This window comes from Caloenas nicobarica, chromosome 22 (assembly GCF_036013445.1).
Source record: "Caloenas nicobarica isolate bCalNic1 chromosome 22, bCalNic1.hap1, whole genome shotgun sequence".
In the NCBI taxonomy this organism is placed as follows: Eukaryota; Metazoa; Chordata; class Aves; order Columbiformes; family Columbidae; genus Caloenas; species Caloenas nicobarica.
In genome coordinates, this window is record NC_088266.1 from 1,969,678 (window position 1) to 1,991,836 (window position 22,159).

The 22,159-nt window shown below is 58.3% G+C and overlaps 1 protein-coding gene across 1 annotated transcript in view; it reads left to right on the plus strand.

Moving 5' to 3' along the window:
• CROCC (ciliary rootlet coiled-coil, rootletin) overlaps positions 1-21,862 on the plus strand; it is a 29,843-nt gene extending 7,981 nt beyond the window's left edge. Inside the window, 23 exon segments of the mRNA XM_065649951.1 lie at positions 159-307; positions 759-903; positions 1,754-2,122; positions 2,693-2,886; positions 2,969-3,096; positions 3,871-4,022; positions 4,531-4,632; positions 4,705-4,839; positions 5,578-5,709; positions 5,784-6,022; positions 7,205-7,364; positions 7,448-7,615; positions 8,268-8,604; positions 9,502-9,620; positions 9,693-9,813; positions 12,376-12,515; positions 12,592-12,795; positions 16,248-16,445; positions 16,530-16,679; positions 18,758-18,865; positions 20,060-20,170; positions 21,116-21,208; positions 21,308-21,862. Of these exon segments, the coding sequence (XP_065506023.1) occupies positions 159-307; positions 759-903; positions 1,754-2,122; positions 2,693-2,886; positions 2,969-3,096; positions 3,871-4,022; positions 4,531-4,632; positions 4,705-4,839; positions 5,578-5,709; positions 5,784-6,022; positions 7,205-7,364; positions 7,448-7,615; positions 8,268-8,604; positions 9,502-9,620; positions 9,693-9,813; positions 12,376-12,515; positions 12,592-12,795; positions 16,248-16,445; positions 16,530-16,679; positions 18,758-18,865; positions 20,060-20,170; positions 21,116-21,208; positions 21,308-21,358 (3,705 nt within the window). The 3' untranslated portion in view covers positions 21,359-21,862.
• The last annotated feature ends 297 nt before the right edge of the window (positions 21,863-22,159 follow it).

The window sequence follows — 22,159 nt, forward strand, 5'->3', positions numbered from 1 at the left end:
CGCACATCTGCATGTCCATCCATCCCTATACATCCATCTCTATCGGTCCATCCATTCACACGCCTCCTGGCGCACCCACCCCTGAGCGCCTCCCTGTCTGTCTGCCCTCCCACCCCCCGGCCGTGTCCGTCTGTCCGTCCGGCAGGGAGCTGCAGCAGGCGGAGGCGGCGCTGGGGGGGGAGCAGCAGCGGGTGGGGGCCCTGCAGCAGGAGCGGGTGCAGCTGCAGCGCCGCAGCGAGGAGCTGGAGGATGCGCGGGATGAGGCCGCCCGTGCTGCCGAGGCCGCCCGCCAGCAGCTGGAGCGCAGGTGGGTGCTGTGAACCCCGCCCAGGGTGCTGTGAACCCCCCAGGGTGCTTTGACCCCCCAGGGTGCTGCAAGGTATTGGGTGCTGCAGCATCCCGCTCCCCAAATGGGTGCTGCAAAATCCCTGTGGGTTCCCCTGCAACCTCCCCCCGTATCTGGGTGCTGCCACCTTGAATCATCCCCCCCCCTATTTTGGGTGCTACACCCCCCCACCAAGTGGGTGCTGCAAAATCTTAGTGGGACCCCTGCAACCCCCCCCAAGTGGGTCCCCTGAACCCCCCCAAGGTAGGTGCTGTAACCCCCTCAATGGGTGGGTGCAAAACTTCAGTGGGTGCTGCAAACCCCCCTTGCAAAAGGGTGCTGCAAAATAGCGGGTGCTGCAACCCCTGCCCCAAGTGGGTGCTGCAAAACAGTGGGTGCTGCAGCCCCCCCTCCCCGTGGGTGCCCCCCCCAGCCAGCAGCAGGTGGAGGAGCTGGAGGCACAGCGGGCCGGGGCGCAGCGGGAGCTGCTGGAGCTGCGGGAGGAGCTGAGCCGGGCGGCGCTGGAGGCCGAGGTGGCTCGAAGCGAGCGGGAGGTGCTGGCAGAGGCGCTGGAAAAGGTGGGTGCACCTGCAACCCCCTGAACCTCCCTGCAGTGGGTGCAACCCCCACTCATGCAGCAGGTGTACCCCTACGCAGCAAGCACTCTTATGCAGGGGGTGAACCCCAAGCAGCAGGTGCCTCTACTGTGCAGTGGGTGCAACCTCTCCCATGCAGTGAGTGCAACCTCTCCCATGCAGTGGGTGCAACCCCCATGCACTAGATGCAACCCCTGAGCAACAGGTGCAGTCCTATGCAGCGGGTGCAGTCCCATGCAGAGGATGGAGTCTCAGGCAGCGGGTGCAAACGCATGCAGTGGGTGCAACCCCCTGCACGAGGTGCAACCCCTAAGTGACAAACTCAGCCCATGCAGCAGGTACAATTCCAGGCAGCAGGTATAACCCCTGCATCGAGTGCAAGCCTTAAGTAACAGGCTCAGCCCAAGCAGTGTGTGCAGCCCGATGTAGTGGATGCAACCCCATGCAGTGTGTGCAACCCCATGCAGCAGGTACAACCCCTGCGCTGGGTGCAACCCCTAAGCAACAGGCTCAAGACCTGCAGCAGGTGTCCCCCAAGCACCGGATTGCCCCCCTGTGCAGTTGGCACCACGGTGGGTGCTGCAGAGCCTGACTCTCCCTAGAATCACAGAACAGTTTGGGTTGAAGGGACCTTCCCAGCTCCCCCAGTGCCACCCCTGCCATGAGCAGCGACATCTTCACCAGCTCAGGTTGCTCGGAGCCCCGTCCAACCTGGCCTGGGACGTCTCCAGGGCAGGAACATCTACCCCCTCCCTGGCGGGAACATCTACCCCGTCTCAGGCGGGAACATCTACCCCCTCCCGGGCGGGAACATCTACCCCTATCTCTCCAGGCGCAGGGGAGCTGCGGGCAGCTGCAGGCCGCACAGCGCGGAGCGGACGCGGAACGAGCGCGGCTGCGGGACGCCCTGGCCCGGAGCAGCGAGCTGGCGGCGGGACTGGCCCGGGAGCGCTCGGAGCTGGGCCGGGGGCTGGAGCAGCTGGAAGCGGAGCGGGAGCGCGGGCGGAGCCGGGAGCAGCGGCTGGGCCGGGAGCTGGAGCGGCTGCGGGCGCGGCTGGAGCGGGGGCTGCGCCTGGGGGCGGCCGAGCGGCGGGGGCTGGAGCGGGGGCTGCGGGCGGCCCAGGAGGGGTCCCGGGGGCTGCGGGAGCAGCTGCGGGGGCTGCGGGGGCACCAGCTTCGGCTGCGGCAGCACCTGGGCCAGGTGGGTAAGAGGGGGAACTGGGAGGGGGCATGGGGTGATGGAGAGAGGGCATGGGGGAACTGGGAGGGGTAGGGAGGGTGTTTGGGGCAATCGGGAGAGGCAGGGAGGGTGAACAAGGCAACTGGGAGGGATGGGGAGGATGCACAGGGCAACTGGAGAGATGGGAAGGGGGCATGGGGCAACTGGGAGGGTTCTAGGGATAACTGAGATGGTGCATGGGTCAACTGGGAGGGATGGGAAGGGTGCTAGGGGTAACTGGGAGGGTGCAGGGGGCAACTGGGAGAGGCAGGTGGGGATGCATAAGGCAAATGGGAGGATGCGTGGGGTAACTTGGGAGGAACAGGGAGGGTGCATAGGGTTAACTGGGAGGATGCATGAACTAACTGGAGGAACCATGCTGGATGTGTGGCGTAACTGGGAGGATGCATGGGGCATCTGAGGGGACCACGCATACGCATGGTGTAACTGGGAGGATGCATGGGGTAAACTGGGTGGCTGGGTGGGGTAACTGGGAGGACCATGGTGGCTGCATGGGGTAACTGGTTGGGGTAACTGGGGGGTGTCCGGCAGGCGGTGCAGGAGCAGAGCGCGGCGGGCGAGGCGCTGGCGCAGGCACGGGGGGAGCAGGAGCGGCTGCGGGGGGAGCTGCTGCGGCTCAGCCAGGCCCGCGAGGGTTTGGCCAAGGAGGGGGCCAGCCTGGCCATCCAGCTCGCTGCCGCCCAGCGCCATGGCCAGGATCAGGCCCAGGAGGCAGCCGGGCTCAGGTGGGTGCTGGGGATGGGGGGTGAGGGTGTCTCCCACCCCCAGAGCTGGATTTCGGCAGCGTGGCCGGTGATATTTGGGCAGGTCGGAGAAGGAGGGGCTGGAGAGCAGCATCTTCCAGCTGCAGCAGGAGCTCACCGAGCTCGGCACCTGCAACCGGCAGCTGGAGGCCGAGGGCCGGGACCTGCGCCAGGCCAAGGAGGCGCTGGAGGGTGAGGGGACTGTCCCCATGTGTCCTTGTCCCCATTGCCTTCCTCATCTTCATCCTCATCCCAGTCTATCCTCATCCATCCTCATCTTAGTCTCCGTCTTCCTCAATATGTATCCTTATCTTCTTCATCATCCCCATTCCCCCTCATCTTCACCCCCATTCCCATCTCTGTCCTCATCCCCATCCATCCCAATCTTCATCCTCATCTCTGTTCCCATCTATCCCTGTCTTCATCTCCATCTCCATGCTCAACCATTCCCTTCTTCATCCTCATCCATCCCCACCTTCATCCTCATCTGCATTTTCATCGCCATCCATCCCTGTTCCTTCTCATCTTCATCCCTATCCATCCCTATTCTCATCCCCATCCCTATCCTAATCCTTATCCCCATCCATCCCTGTCTTCCTCTCCATCTTCATCCTCAACCGTTCCCTGCATCCTCAACCATTCCCTTCATTCTCAACCATTCCCTTCTTCATCCTCATCCATCCCCATCTTCATCTTCATCTTCATTTTCGTCTTCATTTTCATCCCCATCCATCCCTCTCCATCACCATCACCATCCGTCCCCATCTTCAGCCCCATCTCCATCCTCATCCCCACCCACCTGCAACAGGCTCACAACAAACCCTCTGCCACCGCATTTCCTCCGTGTCCCTGCTCCTGTCACTTAACCCACACCCACACCACCCTCCCAGGGGTGTCCCCACTGACCATGGGAGTGTCCCCCCTGACGGGTGGATGTCCCCGCTGACGGGGGGGTTGTCCCCATAGCGGAGCTGGCTGCCGCGCGGCTGGAGCGGGAGCAGGAGCTGCAGGCGCGGCAGCAGGCGGTGGCGGCGGCCGAGACGGCGGCGGTGACGGTGGCTTTGCAGAGCGCCCGCGAGGCGCACCGCGGCGAGCTGGACCGCCTGCAGCGCGAGAAGGTGGGCATGGGGCGGGGTGCTGGATTTTTGGGGTGCAATGCTGATTTTTGGGGCATGATGGTGATTTTTTTTTTTCTATACGAGGCTGGTTGTTGGGCTGCAATGCTGATCTCTGGGGTGCAATGGTGATTTTTAGGGCACGATGCTGATTGTTGGGGTGCAGTGACTATAAGTGGGAAACAATGCTGATTTTTGGGATGCGATACTGATTGCTGAGGTGCAAGGTTGATTCTTTGGATGCAATGCTGATTCTTGGGGTGCAATGTTGATTCTTGGGGTGCAGTGCTGATTGTCGGCGTGCAATGATGATTATTGGGGAACAACACTGATTTTTGGGATGCTCTACTGTTTTTTGGGGTTCAAGGGTGAGTATTTTTGGTACAATACTGATCATTGGGCTGCAATGCTGATTCCTGGGGTATAACACTGATTCTTGGGGTGAAACGTTGATTTTCGAGGTGCGATGCTGATTTTTGGGGGTTCGCTGTTGATTTTTGGGGGGTGGCAGGAGGAGCTGGAGGCCGAGCGGGACCGGCTGGCACAGGAGCACAAGGAGCTGGCGGCCGAGCTGGTGGCGACGCAGCGGCAGCGCGAGAGCGAGAAGCAGCAGGTGGGTGACGCCGGTGTCCCCCCGTGTCCCAGCATCACTGTCCCCCCCGGGCTGAGCCGCGTGTCCCCCCAGGCGCTGGCGCTGCAGGAGCAGGAGCGGGTGGCGGCGGCGGAGACGCTGGGGGGGCTGCAGCGGAGTCTGGCCGAGGCCACGGCCGAGCTCGAGCAGCAGCGGCGAGAGGTCGTTGGGCACCAGGAGAAGGCGCAGGTGGGTGTGCGGGGGGGTCCTGGAACCCCCCCAGAATGGCACAGAGCACCATGTGTCCCCCACTGCAAGCCCTTGTGCCCAGGTGTCCCCTGTCCTTGCAGCCCCCATGCCTGGGTGTCCCCCATGTCCCCCCACATTGTAACCCCCCATGCCTGGGTGTCATCTATGCTCCCCCCCCCATTTCAAACCCCTATGCCTGGTCGTTCCCTGTGCCCCCCCATTGCAAACCTCAATGTCTGAGGGTTCCCCTTCCCCCGAGTTGCAAGTCCTCATGCCCAAGCATTCACCCCCATGGCATGCCCAGGTGTCCCCCTTGTCCCCCCCACATTGCAAACCCTCATGTCTGGGTATCCCCTGTGGGTCCCCCCATGCCTGAGCCCCTTCCCCATTGCACATGCCCATGTCTCAGTGTCTACTATGCCCCCCTACATTGCAAACCTTCATGCTGGAGGGTTCCCCCCATCCCATCACTACAAGTACCCTGATGCCTGGACACCCCCGCTATTGCAACTCCCAACGCTTGAGGCTCCCCCCCCATTTCGAGCCCTTCCCAATGACCCCACTTCTTGCACCCCCCCCAGCTGAAACCCCCTCATCTCGCCATTCCAAGCCCCCCCAGCACTTGGGCTGCTCGGGTACCACCTGCATCCCCATCCCTGCACTATCCCCATTGCAACATCCCCCCAGGGACGCCCACACTTCCAGGGGGGGGCTCAAACCTCTGTGTCCCCCCCACAGAGCCTGACTGCAGAGCTGCGCACCCTGCGGGCTCAGGCAGACGAGGCGGCAGCATCCCACGAGCGGGAGATCAAAAATCTCCGTGACCAAGCGACGGCAGCGGCCAAGCAACGAGACGGTGCCCTCCGGGAGGTGAATCCCCAACAAAAACCCTTTCCCACCCCCCAAAAAAAAAATATACCCCCCGCTCTAAACCCCGTGTGCAGGCGGAGGAGGCGCGGGCGCAGCTGCGGCTGGTGGCGGAGGCGCGGGCGGCGGGACGGCGGGAGCTGCTGGAGGCGCAGCGGGAGGCCCGGGAGAGCCGGGAGGGCCGGGAGGAGCAGCGGCGGCAGACGCAGGAGGCTCGGCGGGCGCTGGGGGACGAGGCTCGGGAGAAGGAGGCCCTGCGGCGCTCCAACGAGGAGCTGCGGGCGGCCCTGCGGCGCGCCGAGGGCGAGCGCATCAGGTGAGGGGCGGGGGATGCTCGGGGTGGTGCCGTGTTTTGGGTGCTCGGGGGGATGCTCGGGACAAGCGGGTGCGGAAGGTGGGAGGTGCAGGGGGTGATGCAGCAAGTCGGAGGGTGGTACTCAGGGTCAGGGTGATGCCCGGGACAAGGGGATGCTCAAGTTGGGAGATGCTGGGGTCAGAGGGATGCTGAGGAGAGGAGGATGCTCTAGAATCATAGAATCACAGATGGTTTGGGTGGAAGGGCCCTCCCCAGCTCCCCCAGTGCCCCCCCTGCCATGAGCAGGGACATCTGCACCAGCTCAGGTTGCTCAGAGCCCCGTCCAGCCTGGCCTGGGATGTCTCCAGGGATGGTTCAGCCACCACCTCTCTGGCCAACCTGGGCCAGGCTCCCACCACCCTCAGGGGCAAAACTTCTTCCTCATGTCTGGCTTGAAGTTGGGAGGCGCAGGGAATGATGCGATGCTTGGGGTTGGGGTGATGTTTAGGGTCAGGCTGATGCTCAAGACAAGGGGACGCTCAAGTCAGGAGATATATGGGGTGATGAGATGCCTTGGAGGGTGATGCTCAGGGTTGTGTTGATGCTTGGGACAAGGGGATGCGCAAGGTAGGAGATGCAGGAGATGGTGCGATGCCTCGGAGGGCGATGTTCAGGGTGGGCGCGATGTTCAGGACAAGAGGACGCCCGAGTTGGGACTTACACAGGTTGATGCAGCAACTTGGAGAGTGATGCTCAGGGTTGGGGTGATGCTCAGGGTCAGGTTGATGCTCAGGATAAGAAGATGCTCAAGTTAGGGGATATTTAGGGTGTTGGATGCCTTGGAGGGTGATGCTTGGGGTTATGGTGATGCTTGGGACATGAGGATGGAAGTCTGGGGACGAGGGGCTGCTCAGGGACAGAGGGACGCACTAGAGCAGGATGCTCAGTCCAGATAATGCTTGAGACGAGAGGCACTTGGGATGGGGCAGCACCTTAGAGGGGGATGCTGGGGGACGGAGGGGACATTTGGGGTGACAGCGCTCAGGGTGGGGGCTGTCCTGGGGGGATGATGCCTGGGAGGGGGTGTCCAAGGTGAGGGGATACCTGGATGGGGATGGAGCGGGTTGCTCAGGACAGGGCGATGCTCGGGGATGGGGAGATGGCCCCGGGGGAGTGACACCAGCCCTGTCCCCCCTCCCGCAGCCTGAAACGTGCCAACGAGGAGAAGGAGCAGCGGCTGGCGCTGCTGGAGGACGGGCAGGCGGCGGCGGAGCGGGAGGTGACGGAGCTGCGGGCGAGCACGCGGGAGCTGGAGCGCGCCCGCCTCGACGCCCGCCGCGAGCTGCAGGAGCTGCGCCGGCAGGTGAGGAGGAGGAAGAGGATGGGTCCACCCCCCCACCCCAATTTGGGGTGTCCCTAAGCTGTCCCCGTCTCCTCCTTGGGCAGCTGAAGAACCTGGACAGCGAGAACAGCAAGAGGAGCAAGGAGGTGGGCGAGCTGCAGGCGCGGGTGGCCCTGGAGGAGCAGCGGGAGGAGGAGAGCCGCCGCCAAGCCCTCGGCCTCAGGCAGAAGGTGGCGGAGAGCGAGGCCGACACAGAGGCTGCCAGGAAAGAGGTGAGGGGGTCCCTGAGGGTCCCCGGTGTCCCCCGGGTGTCCCTGCTGCTCCACTGCTTGATGCCGTGTCCCTGGGTGCCCCTGTCACCCCCACCGCTCTCTCCGCTGCATCCCTGGGGGGTCCTTTGCATCCCCCGTTGCTCCATCCCTGGCAGTCTCCGTCGTCCCCTTGCTCTGGGCGTGGTGTCCCTGGGTGTCCCCATCACCGCACCCCTCTGTCCCCTGCATCGCTGGGGCTCCTCGCCACTTTCTTGCTCCATCCCCAGCATCCTTGGGGTCCCCCCTGCCCCCCTGCTCCATCCCTGGGGGGCCTGGCATACCCCATTGCTCCATCCTGTGCATCTCCATCACCCCATTGCTCCATCCCCAGCATCCTTGGGGTCCTCTATGCCCCCCTGCTCCATCTCCGGGGGTCCCCATCACCCCATCTCTTGCACCCCTATTACCCTGTGCTCCGTCTCTTGCATCTCCATCACCCTATTACTCCATCACCTGCATCCCTGGGGTCCCCAATACCCCATTGCTTCATCTCTGGGGGTCCCGATCACCCCATTACTGCACCCCCTGCATCTCCATCACCCCATTGCTCCATCCCTTTCATCTCCATCACCCCATTTCTCCACCCGCATCACCCCCTTTCCCACCCAACCAGCTCCAGCACCTGCAGCGGCGGCTGTCGGAGGCGGAGGGCGAATTTCGGCAGCGGGAGAAGGACCTGGCCCGGAGCTTGGAGGAAGCTCGTGGCAACGAGAAGAAGCTGCTGGCCGATGCCCGCAACCTGCAGCTGAAGGTGGAGGCGGCGCGGGGCGAAGCGGCCGAGCTGAGCCTGCGCCTGAGCGCGGCCGAGGGTCGGGCGCAGGGGCTGGAAGCCGAGCTGGCCCGCGGCGAGTCGCTGCGCCGGGCTGCCGAAAGCCGCCTGGGAGGCATCCAGTCCGCCCTGCGCCGCACCATGGGCATCGGCCGGGCGCGGGCTGGCTCCCCCGGCAAGGGTGAGGGTCCCGGGGGACCCCTTGGTGCTCCGTCCCTAGCTTTAGGAGAAGGGGATGCGTCCCGCTGGGATCTCAGCTGCATCCTCATCACCCCATTTCTCCATCCCCTGTATCCCTGGGGGTCCTCAATACCCCATTGCTCCATCCCCGGGGGTCCACCACACCCCATTTATCTATCACCTGCATTCTAGGGGTCCCCTCTACCCTCCTACTCCATCCCTGGGGGTCCCACATGCCTCATTGCTCCATCACCCGCATCCTCATCACCCCATTTCTCCATTCCCTGCCTCCCTGGGAGTCCTCAATACCCCATCGCTCCATCTCTGGGGGTCCTTATACCTTGTTGCTCCATCCCCTACATCCCTGGGGGTCCCTCATACCCTATTCCTCCATCCCTGGGGGTCCCACATACTCTCTTGCTCGATCTCCTCCATCCCTGGGGTCCCCATCACCCCATTGCTCCATCCCTGGGGTTCCCATCACCCTATTGCTCTGTCCCCTGCATCCCTGGGGTCCCCCATACCCCGTTGCTCCATCCCTGGGGGTCCCCAATCCCTCATTGCTCTATTCCTGGGGTCCCCAATATCCCATTGCTCCATCCCTGGGGATCCCCATACCCTCTTGCTCCATCCCCTCCATCCCTGGGTTCCCCCATCACCTTGTTGCTCCATCCCTGGCGTCCCCCATATCCTGTTGCTCCATCCCCTGGATCCCTGGATGTCCCCCGTACCCCATTGCTCCATCCCTGGGGTCCCCCATCACCTCATTGCTCCATCCCAGGGGTCCCCCATATCCCCTGGGCGCATCCTGCTGCAGCGCATCCCGCTCCGGCTTGTGATCCTCCCTCGAGCGCCGCACCCGGTTTATCCCCACGCCACCCAGTTTGTCCCCATACAGGTGAGGGATCGGGGACCCCCGGCTCGCCCCCAGACCCCGACGCAGCGAGCGAGCCCGAGGCGGTGCGGGCAGCCCTGCGGGATTTCCTGCGCGAGCTGCAGGACGCGCAGCGGGAGCGGGTACGTCCCCCCACTTTCCCCTCCTCATCACCCCCCAAAAAACCCCTTTTCCACCCCGTTTTGTCGCCGCAGGAGGAGCTGCGGGTGCAGGTGGGCAGCCTGGGCCGGCGGCTGGCGGAGGTGCAGGAGGAGCGGGACAACGCCAGCGCCCGCGCTCAGCAGCTCCAAAAACTGGTGGCTGAGGGCGAGGAAGGTGATGAAGGTTTTATTTTTTGGGGGGCGGGTGCGTCCCCCCAAATGGTGGGGTTTGGGGTGATTTGTCCTGTGCTGGAGCCTCACCAGTGAGCAAGGAGGTTTGGGGAAACTGAGGCACGGGGAGAGGTGATGAGGGATGCTCGGTGGGATTTCCCCCAAGGATAGCACCAAAATCTGGGTAAAATTGGTGAAACCTCCCATGCAAATGCCAGGAACCCCAGTTAAACCCTTGTGCATGGCCAGTAAACCCCAGTAAAACTGGTAAAACCCCCTGTGCAGACCCCATACATCCCGATAAAATGAGTAACGCTCCCTGTGCAGACACCATAAATCTCAATAAAATGGGTAAAACCCGCCTGTATTGCCCACAAACCCCAGTAAAACTGGTAAATCCCGCCATGGATCCCCCTGTAGACCCAGTAAAACTGATAAAAGACCTGTGCATACCCCATAAACCCCGTAAAGCTGGTAAAAGCCCCTGCGCAGACCCCATAAATCCCAGTAAAATGGCTAAAGATCCTGGTGCATCCCCAGTAAAACTGGTAAACCCGCCTGTGTAGACCCCATAAATCCCATTAAAATGGGTAATACTCCTGTTGCATCCCCAGTAAAACTGACAGAAACCCCTGTGCAGACCCCATAAATCCCATTAAAATGGGTAAAACTCCTGGTGCATCTCCAGTAAAACTGGTAAAGGCCCCTGTGCAGACCCCATAAATCCCAATATAATGGGTAAAAGCCCCTGTGCAGACCCCATAAATCCCAATAAAATGGGTGAAACTCCTGGTGCATCTCCAGTAAAACTGGTAAAAGCCCCTGTGCAGACCACATAAACCCCATTAAAATGGGTAAAAGCCCCTGTGCAGACCCCATAAATCCCAATAAAATGGGTAAAAGCCCCTGTGCAGGCCCCATAAATCCCAATAAAATGGGTGAAAGCCCTGGTACATCCCTAGTAAGACTGGTAAAACCCCCTGTGCAGACCTCATAAATCCCAATAAAATGGGTAAAAGCCCCTGTGCAGACCCCATAAATCCCACTAAAATGGGTAAAAGCCCCTGTGCAGACCCCATAAACCCCATTAAAATGGGTAAAAGTCCTGGTGCATCCCCAATAAAATGGGTAAAGGCCCCTGTGCAGACCCCATAAATCCCATTAAAATGGGTAAAAGCCCCTGTGCAGACCCCATAAATCCCAATAAAATGGGTAATACTCCTGGTGCATCCCCAGTAGAACTGACAGAAGCCCCTGTGCAGACCCCATAAATCCCAGTAAAATGGGTAAAAGCCCCTGTGCAGACCCCATAAATCCCACTAAAATGGGTGAAACTCCTGGTGCATCTCCAGTAAAACTGGTAAAAGCCCCTGTGCAGACCCCATAAATCCCACTAAAATGGGTAAAACTCCTGTTGCATCCCCAGTAAAACTGACAGAAGCCCCTGTGCAGACCCCATAAACCCCAATAAAATGGGTAAAAGCCTCTATGCAGACCCCATAAATCCCAATAAAATGGGTAAAAGCCTCTATGCAGACCCCATAAATCCCAATAAAATGGGTAAAAGCCTCTATGCAGACCCCATAAATCCCAATAAAATGGGTAATACTCCTGGTGCATCCCCAGTAAAACTGACAGAAGCCCCTGTGCAGACCCCATAAATCCCAGTAAAATGAGTAAAACTCCTGGTGCATCTCCAGTAAAACTGGAAAAGGCCCCTGTGCAGACCCCATAAATCCCAATAAAATGGGTAAAAGCCTCTATGCAGACCCCATAAATCCCAATAAAATGGGTAAAAGCCCCTGTGCAGACCTCATAAATCCCAGTAAAATGGGTAAAAACCTCTGTGCAGACCTCATAGATCCCAGTAAAATGGGTAAAAGCCCCTGTGCAGACCCCATAAATGCCACTAAAATGGGAACAGCTCCTCGTGCACCCCCACCCGAAGCCCCTGCGCAGGCCCCATAAATCCCAATAAAATGGGTGAAAGCCCTGGTGCAGACCCCATAAATCCCAATAAAATGGGTAAAAGCCCCTGTGCAGACCCCATAAATCCCACTAAAATGGGTAAAAGCCCCTGTGCAGACCCCATAAATCCCACTAAAATGGGTAATACTCCTGGTGCATCCCCAGTAAAACTGACAGAAGCCCCTGTGCAGACCCCATAAACCCCAGTAAAATGGGTAAAAACCTCTGTGCAGACCTCATAAATCCCAGTAAAATGGGTAAAAGCCCCTGTGCAGACCCTATAAATCCCACTAAACTGGGTAAAAGCCCCTGTGCAGACCCCATAAATCCCACTAAAATGGGTAATACTCCTGGTGCATCCCCAGTAAAACTGACAGAAGCCCCTGTGCAGACCCCATAAACCCCACTAAAATGGGTAAAAGCCTCTGCGCAGACCCCATAAATCCCACTAAACTGGGTAAAAGCCCCTGCGCAGACCCCATAAATGCCACTAAAATGGGAACAGCTCCCCGTGCACCCCCACCCGAAGCCCCTGCGCAGACCCCGTCCGTCGCAGTCAGACGGGTCCCACTCCGTGCTGCCGGGGTGTCTCTGCCAGGGCGGCGCGGCGCGGGGGAGCTGAGCAGCGCCCAGGCCGCGCTGCTGCTGCGGGAGGAGACGCTGCGGCGGGGCGAGCAGGAGCGCCGGGCGCTGCGGGACAAGGTGACGGCGCTGGAGCGCAGCCTGCAAAGCGCCCAGGTGGGCACGGTCACCGCGCTGGGGACGAACCCCCGCCGCGGTCCCCGGGCGCTGCGAGCCGTTCGGTGCCCGGCAGGAGAGGGTGAGCGCGGTGCGGGGCGGCGCGGCCGAGCTGGAGGATGCCGAGCGGCGGCTGGAGGCTGCGGAGAGCCGGAGCCGGCGGCTGGAGCTGCAGCGGCGGGTGCTGGAGGGCGAGCTGCAGCGCGCACGGGTGGCCCTGGGCGAGCGGCGAGCGGAGGAGCGGGCGATGCAAGAGCGCGGGGAGCGGCTGCAGAAACAGGTAAGGGCACGGCACGCTCCGGGCCCGCGGCGCCCGCCGTTGGCTGTTCTGAAGCCGGAGAATCGTTTTGCTTGGGAAAGATCCTGCTCGGCGAGCCCAAGCGCTTCCAGCAGCCCTGGCGCTGACCCGTGTCCCTGAGAACCTCGTCTGTTCAACCCCTCCAGGGCTGGTGACTCCACCGCTGCTTATCGGGATTGATGGGGTCTACAGGGGGTTTTACCGGTCTTACTAGGGATGTACCAGGGCTTTCATCCACTTTAGTGGGATTTATGGGGCCTGCACAGGGGCTTTTACCCATTTTATTGGGATTTATGGGGCCTGCACAGGGGCTTTCACCCATTTTATTGGGATTTATGGGGCCTGCACCAGGGGTTTCACCCATTTTATTGGGATTTATGGGGTCTGCATGGGGCTTTTACCAGTTTTACTGGGGATGCACCAGGGGTTTCACCCATTTTATTGGGATTTATGGGGTATGCACAGGGGCTTTCACCCATTTTATTGGGATTTATGGGGTCTGCACAGGGAGTTTTACCAGTCTTACTAGGGATGTACCAGGGCTTTCACCCATTTTATTGGGATTTATGGGGCCTGCACAGGGGCTTTTACCCATTTTATTGGGATTTATGGGGCCTGCACAGGGGCTTCTACCCATTTTAGTGGGATTTATGGGGCCTGCACAGGGGCTTTCACCCATTTTATTGGGATTTATGGGGCCTGCACCAGGGGTTTCACCCATTTTATTGGGATTTATGGGGTCTGCATGGGGCTTTTACCAGTTTTACTGGGGATGCACCAGGGCTTTCACCCATTTTATTGGGATTTATGGGGCCTGCACAGGGGCTTTTACCCATTTTATTGGGATTTATGGGGCCTGCACAGGGGCTTCTACCCATTTTAGTGGGATTTATGGGGCCTGCACAGGGGCTTTTACCCATTTTAGTGGGATTTATGGGGCCTGCACAGGGGCTCTTACCCATTTTATTGGGATTTATGGGGCCTGCACAGGGGCTTTTACCCATTTTATTGGGATTTATGGGGTCTGCACCAGGGCTTTCACCCATTTTAGTGGGATTTATGGGGTCTGCACCAGGGCTTTCACCCATTTTATTGGGATTTATGGGGTCTGCATGGGGCTTTTACCAGTTTTACTGGGGATGCACCAGGGGTTTCACCCATTTTATTGGGATTTATGGGGTCTGCACCAGGGGTTTTACCCATTTTATTGGGATTTATGGGGTATGCACAGGGGCTTTCACCCATTTTATTGGGATTTATGGGGTCTGCACAGGGAGTTTTACCAGTCTTACTAGGGATGTACCAGGGCTTTCATCCACTTTAGTGGGATTTATGGGGCCTGCACAGGGGCTTTTACCCATTTTATTGGGATTTATGGGGCCTGCACAGGGGCTTTTACCCATTTTATTGGGATTTATGGGGCCCGCACAGGGGCCTTTACCAGTTTTACTGGGGATGCACCAGGGCTTTTACCCATTTTACTGGGATTTATGGGGTGTACAGGGGGTTTTACCAGTCTTACTGGGGATGCACCGGGGGTTTTACCCATTTTAGTGGGATTTATGGGGCATGTACAGGGGCTTTTACCAGTTTCACTGACGCCCGCCCAGCTGGACACTCGGCTCCCGCACCCCCCAGCACAAACTGCCCAAAAAAAGGACTTTTTTTTTTTTTTTTTTTTGCCCCAAAGATCCTACTCGAAAAATCAGCAATTTCACAGCCCTGCCCTGCCCCAACCCCAGCGCCACGAGTGGGTGACAGACACACGGACACAGACACACTGGGGGGGACTAAAGGGCCCGATCCTGCCCACGAGTGGGGGCGGGGCGGGGGTGTGGCGGGGGTGTGAAATCACTGGTTTTTGAGCAGGGACTTTGGGGCAAAAATGTCCATTTTTGGTGCATTTATGCTATAGGGTGCAGGAGGTGAGTGTCCGGCTGCACGTACAAGTGTCTGTCTGTCCAGTGGTACGTACAGGTGTCCACGTGTCCAGCTGGACACAGAAGCGTCTGTCTGTACAAGTGTCCGGTTGTACGTACAACTGTCCATCTCTCTGGATGCACATGACACCTCCTCCATCCTTCAGCACAAATAGCCCCAAAATGGACATTTTTTTTGCCCCAAAGGTCCTGCTCAAAAATCAGCAATTTCACACCCCCACCCCGCCCTTTACTCACCCACCACCACGAGTGGGTGACGGACACACGGACGGGGCACAGGGATGCACATACGGACAACGCCGGCAATAAAGGGCCCGATCCTGACAAGTGGGGGGGGGGGGTGGGGGGGGTGAAGTTGCTGATTTTTTGGAGCGGAGCCTTTGGGGAAAAAAAAAAAAAAAAAAGTCTGGTTTTGATGAGTTTGTGCTGGGGGATGCAGGAGGTGTCCTGTGCATCCAGACAGTTGCACGTACAACCAGACACACAGACAAATGTATGTCCAGCCGGATACATGGACGCCTGTACATACCTCTGGACAGACGGACAGTTGTACGTGCAGCTGGACACTTACCTGCTCCATCCACCAGCACAAAGCTGCCAAAAAATGGACATTTTTTTCCCCTAAAGGTCCCGCTGGAAAAATCAGCAATTTCACACCCCCGCCCCGCCCCCACTCATGGGCAGGATCGGGCCCTTTAGTCCCCCCAGCCTGTCCGTGTGTCTGTCCGTGTCCGTGTGTCCGCCACCCACTCTGGCGCTGTGGGTGTGGCGGGGCGGGGGTGTGAAATCGCTGATTTTCGAGCAGGGACTTTCAGGCCAAAATGTCTGTTTTTGTTGAGTTTGTGCTGTAGGGTGCAGGAGGTGAGCGTCCGGCTGGGCGAGCGTCTGTCCGGCTGCACGTCCAGGTGTCCGTCTGTCCAGCGGTACATACAAGTGGCCGGCTGGGCGTACAAGTGTCCGCCAGTCCAGCTGGATGCACAACTGTCCATCTGTCTGGACACACGCAGCAACTCCTCCATCCCCCAGCACAACCCCCCCAAAATGGACTTTTTTTTTTTTTTTTTTTTTTTTTGGTCCCAAAGTCCCTGCTCGAAAATCAGCAATTTCACCCCCCCCCCCGACTCGTGGGCAGGATCGGGCCCTTTCGTTTCCCCCAGCCTGTCCGTGTGTCCGTCTGTGTCCCCGGCCGTGTGTCTGTCACCCACTCGTGGTGCTGTGGGTGTGGCGGGGGGTGTGAAATTGCTGATTTTTCCAGCGGGACCTTTAGGGGAAAAAAATGTCCATTTTTGGGGGGCGGTTTATGCTGCAGGTGCAGGAGCCGCGCGTCCAGCTGGGCGGGCGTCTGTGCGTCTGTCCGGTGGCACGTCCAGCCGGACGCTTGTACATCTGGCCAGCTTATTTTCAAGGTTGTTTTTTTTGTTTTTTTTGGTGTTTTTTTTTCCCAACCTCTACGGCTCTACGCCGAATTCCTTTTCGCTCGTTTTCGGGCTGCAGCTCACCGAGAGCGAGCGGCGCTCCGGCGCGTTGCAGCTGGCGCTGGAGCGGCTGAGCGCGGCGCTGGCCCAACGCGGCGCCAAGGACGACGCTCCGGGCACCGCGGTGACCCCGGCCGGTGACCCCGTGCCCTACGAGCGGCTGCAGCAGCTCCAAAGCGCCTTGGCCGCCGGCGAGCTGGACCGCCGAGCCCTGCAGGTGCGCACCGGCACCCTGAGGTGCGCGCGCGGGGGTGGCCCTGCGGTGGCTTTTGTCACTCCGGTTGTCCCTCTGGTGTCCCAGGAGGGGCTGGATGCGGCGCGGCGGGCGCTGGGCGAGGCGCGGGAGGAGAAGGCGGCGCTGCGGGAGCAGCTGCGGGCGCTGCAGGGGGAGCAGGAGCTGCTGCGGCGCTGCAAGGAGGAGCTGGAGGCGCAGGGGCGGCAGCAGCAGGAGGTGAGGGGGGGAGGCCCCAGATTCGCTGTCCTTTGCCCCCTGCATCCTCTTGCCCCACCCCGGGTTCTGTTGCCCACATGCATCCTCTTGCACCCTTTAACCTGCCCATGCAGCACCCTGTTGCCCTCATATAACCCCAGCACCCAGTCCCCCCCATGCAGCACCCTGTTATCCCCCATGCACCCTCTTGCAACCTTTAAACCCCCCCCATGCAGCACCCTGTTGTCCCCCATGCACCCTGTTGCACCCTTTAACCCCCCCATGCAGCACCCTGTTGCCCTCATATAACCCCAGCACCCAGTCCCCCCCATGCAGGACCCTGTTATCCCCCATGCACCCTCTTGCACCCTTTAACCCCCCCATGCAGCACCCTGTTGCCCTCATATAACCCCAGCACCCAGTCCCCCCCCATGCAGCACCCTGTTGCCCACATGCACCCTCTTGCACCCTTTAACCCCCCCATGCAGCAGCCTATTGCCCTCATACAACCCCAGCACCCTGTGCCCCCCACCATGCAGCACCCTGTTGCCCCCATGCGTCCTCTTGTGCACTTTAACCCCCCCATGCAGCACCTCGTTGCCCTCATACAACCCCAGCACCCTGTGCCCCCCCCACATGCAGGACCCTGTTATCCCCCATGCACCCTCTTGCAACCTTTAACCGCCCCCCATGCAGCACCCTGTTGTCCCCCATGCACCCTCTTGCAACCTTTAACCCCCCCATGCAGCACCCTGTTGCCCTCATACAACCCCAGCACCCTGTGCCCCCCCCACGTGCAGGACCCTGTTATCCCCCGTGCACCCTCTTGCACCCTTTAACCCCCCCATGCAGCACCCTGTTGCCCCCATGCACCCTGTTGCACCCTTTAACCCCCCCATGCAGCACCCTGTTGCCCTCATATAACCCCAGCACCCTGTGCCCCCCCATGCAGCACCCTTTGCCCTCCTGCTCTTTACATCACCCTATGGACCCTCATATAGCTCCAGCACCCTCTTGCCACCCCCGCCATGCAGCCCCCTGCACCCTTTCCCACCCCCCAGCACCCTATTGCCCCCATACAGCCCCCCCCATTTCTGCCCCCCTCACCAGCACCTTATTGCCCCCCATGCACCCTATTGCACCCTTTAACCCCCCCCATAGCACCCTATTGCCCCCATACAGCCCCCTGCACCCTCTTGCTCCCCCTTGCATCACTCTATTGCCCCCCCCACCTTGCATCACCCTATGCCCCCCCATACAGCCCCAGCACCCTCTTGCCCCCCATAAAGCTCCCTGCACCCTTTCCACCCCGCATAGCACCCTATTGACCCCATACAGCCCCCTTGCATCACCCTATTGCCCCCCCCACCTTGATTCACCTATGGCCCCCCCGTACAGCCCCAGCACCCTCTTGTCCCCCGTCACCCCCCATGCAGCATCCTTCCCCCTCCCCAGCACCCTATTGACGCCCCTCCATCACTTTATGCCCCCCCATACAACCCCAGCACCCTCTTGCCCCTCCCACATCACCCTATTGCCCCCCCACCCTCCATCGCCCTTTGCCCCCCCATACAACCCCAGTACCCTCTTGCCACCCCCTTTCAGCCCCCTGCACCCTTTCCACCCCCTATAGCACCCTATTGACCCCATACAGCCCCCCACACCCTTAAGCCCCCCCACCATCACCCAATGGCCCCCCCAAACAACCCCAGCACCCTCTTGCCCCCCCCATACATCACCCCATGCCCCCCCCATGCAGCCCCAGCACCCTCTTGCCCCCCTGCATCGCCCCATGCCCCCCCAAACAACCCCAGCACCCTCTTGCCCCCCTGCATCGCCCCATGCCCCCCCAAACAACCCCAGCACCCTCTTGCCCCCCTGCATCGCCCCATGCCCCCCCATACAGCCCCAGCACCCTCTTGCCCCCCCCATACATCACCCCATGGCCCCCCCAAACAACCCCAGCACCCTCTTGCCCCCCCATACATCACCCCATGCCCCCCCCATGCAGCCCCAGCACCCTCTTGCCCCCCATGCAGCATCCTTCCCCCCCCAGCCCTCATCGCCCTGTTGCCCCCCTTGTCCCCCGTGGACCCCAGGAGCTGCGGGGGGCCCTGTCCCGCGCGCGGGGGGAGCAGCGAGCGGCCGAGCGCGTCGCCCAGCGCCTGCACAAGGAGAAGGAGGCGCTGAGGGGCACCCTGGACAAGGTGAGATTTTGGGGGGACACCCACACCCCCCCCTCCCGGGGTGCCCCCGAGCGGAGCGTCACACCCCAAAAACTGCAGCCTTGGCGCCAGGACTGGGTGCAAGGTGGATAGAGAGCCCTAAACCCGGCTTCTTTATGGTGCAGAAAATACTCTTTGGACAGTAATATAAATATATCTGCTGTGCGCTGCGCCGCTGTGCAGGGAGTCTGCATGCGCTTGAAATGTATATATTCTGTCTAAAACACATAGTTTTAACGCTGCCGTATTTTATATTTTATATTTATATCATCTGCTATATTTTAGTATGTGTTATCTTCTGTGTTATATATATGATTTGCTAGACTTTATATTTTTTATATATAATCTGCTATTTTTATAGATATGTTATCTGCTATATTATTTATTTTTAGATATATTCTCTCCTATATTATATATTTTATACATATTATCTTCTATATTATCTACATTATCTTCTATATTATATATATAATCTGCTCTATTTTATAAGATCTGCTATGTTTTATATATATAATCTGCTCTAATTTATATGTATGATCTGCTATATTTTATAATTCTTATGTATGTATAATCTGCTCTATTTTACATATACGATTTGCTATATTTTATTATTTTTATATATATATAATCTGCTCTATCATATATGTGATCTGGTCTTTTAAAAATATATATGATCTGCTCTATTTTATATTTTATATACCATCTATATACTATATATTATATACCATATATTATAAACGATATATTATACGTTATAAACCATATATTATACAGTATAAACTATATATTATATATTATATCCTATATCTTATATAATATATCCTACATTATATATTATATATTATCTATCCTATATTATATATTATACCCTATATCCTATATTATATACTATATATTATATATTATAGTATATAGTATATTGTATATAGTATATAATATATAGTGTATTGTATATAGTATATAATATATAGTATATTGTATATATTATATAATATATATTTTGTATTTTATCTTATATTTTATATGCATCACATGCTATATTTAATTTAGATAGTATCTGCGATATTTAATGTCTCTCTAGTCCGCTATATCTCACGTTTTCTGTATCTGTTCTCCGCTGTATTTTCGGCGTTTCCGCACACGCCGCTGTGGTTTCGGTGCCCGGCGCGGCCGCAGGTGCAGCGGGAGCAGCTGCGGTGCCGGGAGGACTCGCTGCGGCTGCGGCGCTCGCTGGGCAGCGCCGAGCGGGACCTGGCGCAGGCTCAGAACCGCGTCCGCCTGCTGCAGGTGCGGGACTGGGACGGACTGGGAGGGACTGGGAGGGACTGGGCTCCGGTTTGGGGCTTATTCCAGTTTGGGGAGGTGCTGGTGCTTGTGCTGGGATGTACTGGGCTCATTGTTGGGGCTCAGCCCAGCCTGGGGAGCTGCTGGTGCTTGTACTGGGGTGTACTGGGCTCATCCCAGTTTGGGCAGGTGCTTGTACTGGGAGGTACTGGGCTCAGGTTTGGGGTGCTTCCCAGCTTGAAGGGGGATGCTGGTGCTTGTACTGGGATGTACTGGGCTCAGGTTTGGGGTGCTTCCCAGTTTGGGGAGATGCTGTTGCTTGTACTGGCATGTACTGGGATGTACTGGTCACAATTTTGGGGCTTATTCGCTTGGGGAGGTGCTGGTGCTTGTACTGGGATGTACTGGGCTCATTTTTTGGGGCGCTTCCCAGCTTGGGGAGATGCTGGTTCTTGTACTGGGATATACTGGTCTCATTTTGGGGGCTTATTCACTTGGGGAGATGCTGGTGCTTGTACTGGGATGATACTGGGCTCATCCCAGTTTGGGCAGGTGCTTGTACTGGGAGGTACTGGGCTCAGGTTTGGGGTGCTTCCCAGCTTGGGGAGATGCTGGCACTCGTACTGGGATGGACTGGTCTCAGTTTTGGGGCTTATTCCAGCTTGGGGAGATGCTGGTGCTTGTACTGGGATGGACTGGAATGTACTGGGAGGTACTGGGTTCAGTTTTGGGGCGCTTCCCAGCTTGGGGAGATGCTGGTGCTTGTACTGGGATGTACTGGGCTCATTTTCGGGGCTCAGCCCAGTCTGGGGAAGCGCCGGTGCTTGTACTGGGATGCACTGGTCCCACCCAGCCTGCAGGGCTGTACTCGCACTGGGCTCTTGCTGGGGCTCCTCCCAGTTTGGGGACCAGTTTTTGGGGTGACACCCCCGCCGTGTCCCCCCCCAGGCGCAGGTGTCGGTGCTGGAGCACCCGTCCCCAACGTCCCCACGACCTTCCCCCCCCCACGGGGAGCGCGGCCACCACAGCCTGGACGAGCAGGTGAGACTGGGGGGGGGGACACCCCAAGTTGGGGACACCCCAAGTTGGGGACACCCCTGTCCCCTCCTCACTGTCCCCCCATCTCCCCCCACCTTGCAGCTGGCGCTGCTGAAGGGACAGGAGCTGCGTCCCCCCCCCGGCGTCCAGTGACCCCGCAGAGACCGGCACAACTCGGTGACCCCCCCCCGCTCAAAAAACCCCCCCCATTTTATCTCAAGATCCCCTTTTTTCAAACAAACAAATCGCACTTTACCGACGAGACGACGGCGCTCGTGGATTTTTGATACAGGTTTTAGGGTTTTTTCCTCTTTTTTCTATTGCGATTTTTAACCAAAAAAAATTGGAAATATTATTTTTTTTGAAGCCCACAACCGGCCAAGCCGTTGGATTTATTCCGCCCCCCCCCATACATGATGCTCCCCCCACCCTCGCAAACCCCCAAATTCACCATGTCCTAATATTTTCCCTTTTTTTCCTAACAAAAAAACTACTTTAGTGTGGGTTTTTGGCAAAAAGCGGGATTTTTCTATCTCTATTTTTGGAATTTGAGGTTTTTACTGGTGCTACTGGGCAGCCTGAGGTTGGGGGGGGGGATGAAGCCAGGCTGAAAATCCCACCCCCCCGCCTTGTCACTCCTGGCGTAATAAATGTGGATAAACCCAAACTGGCAGCATTTGGGGTTTTTTTTTGTTGTTTGGTTTGGGTTTTTTTGGTTTGGGTTTGTGTTGTTCTTTTTTTTGGGGGGGGGGCGGGACGTGTTTTGGGGATGCCCAAATGGGTGTCCAGTGGGAAATGAGGATTGATCCAGGTCCCTAAATTATTATAATAGTAATAATAGTAATAATATCAATAAGAGAACCCCCCCCTGAAATTGAGACATCCCTCCAAAAATAAGACCCCCCCCCCCAAAAAAATCAGAACCCTCCCCCAAGAAATGTGAAAACGCCTCAA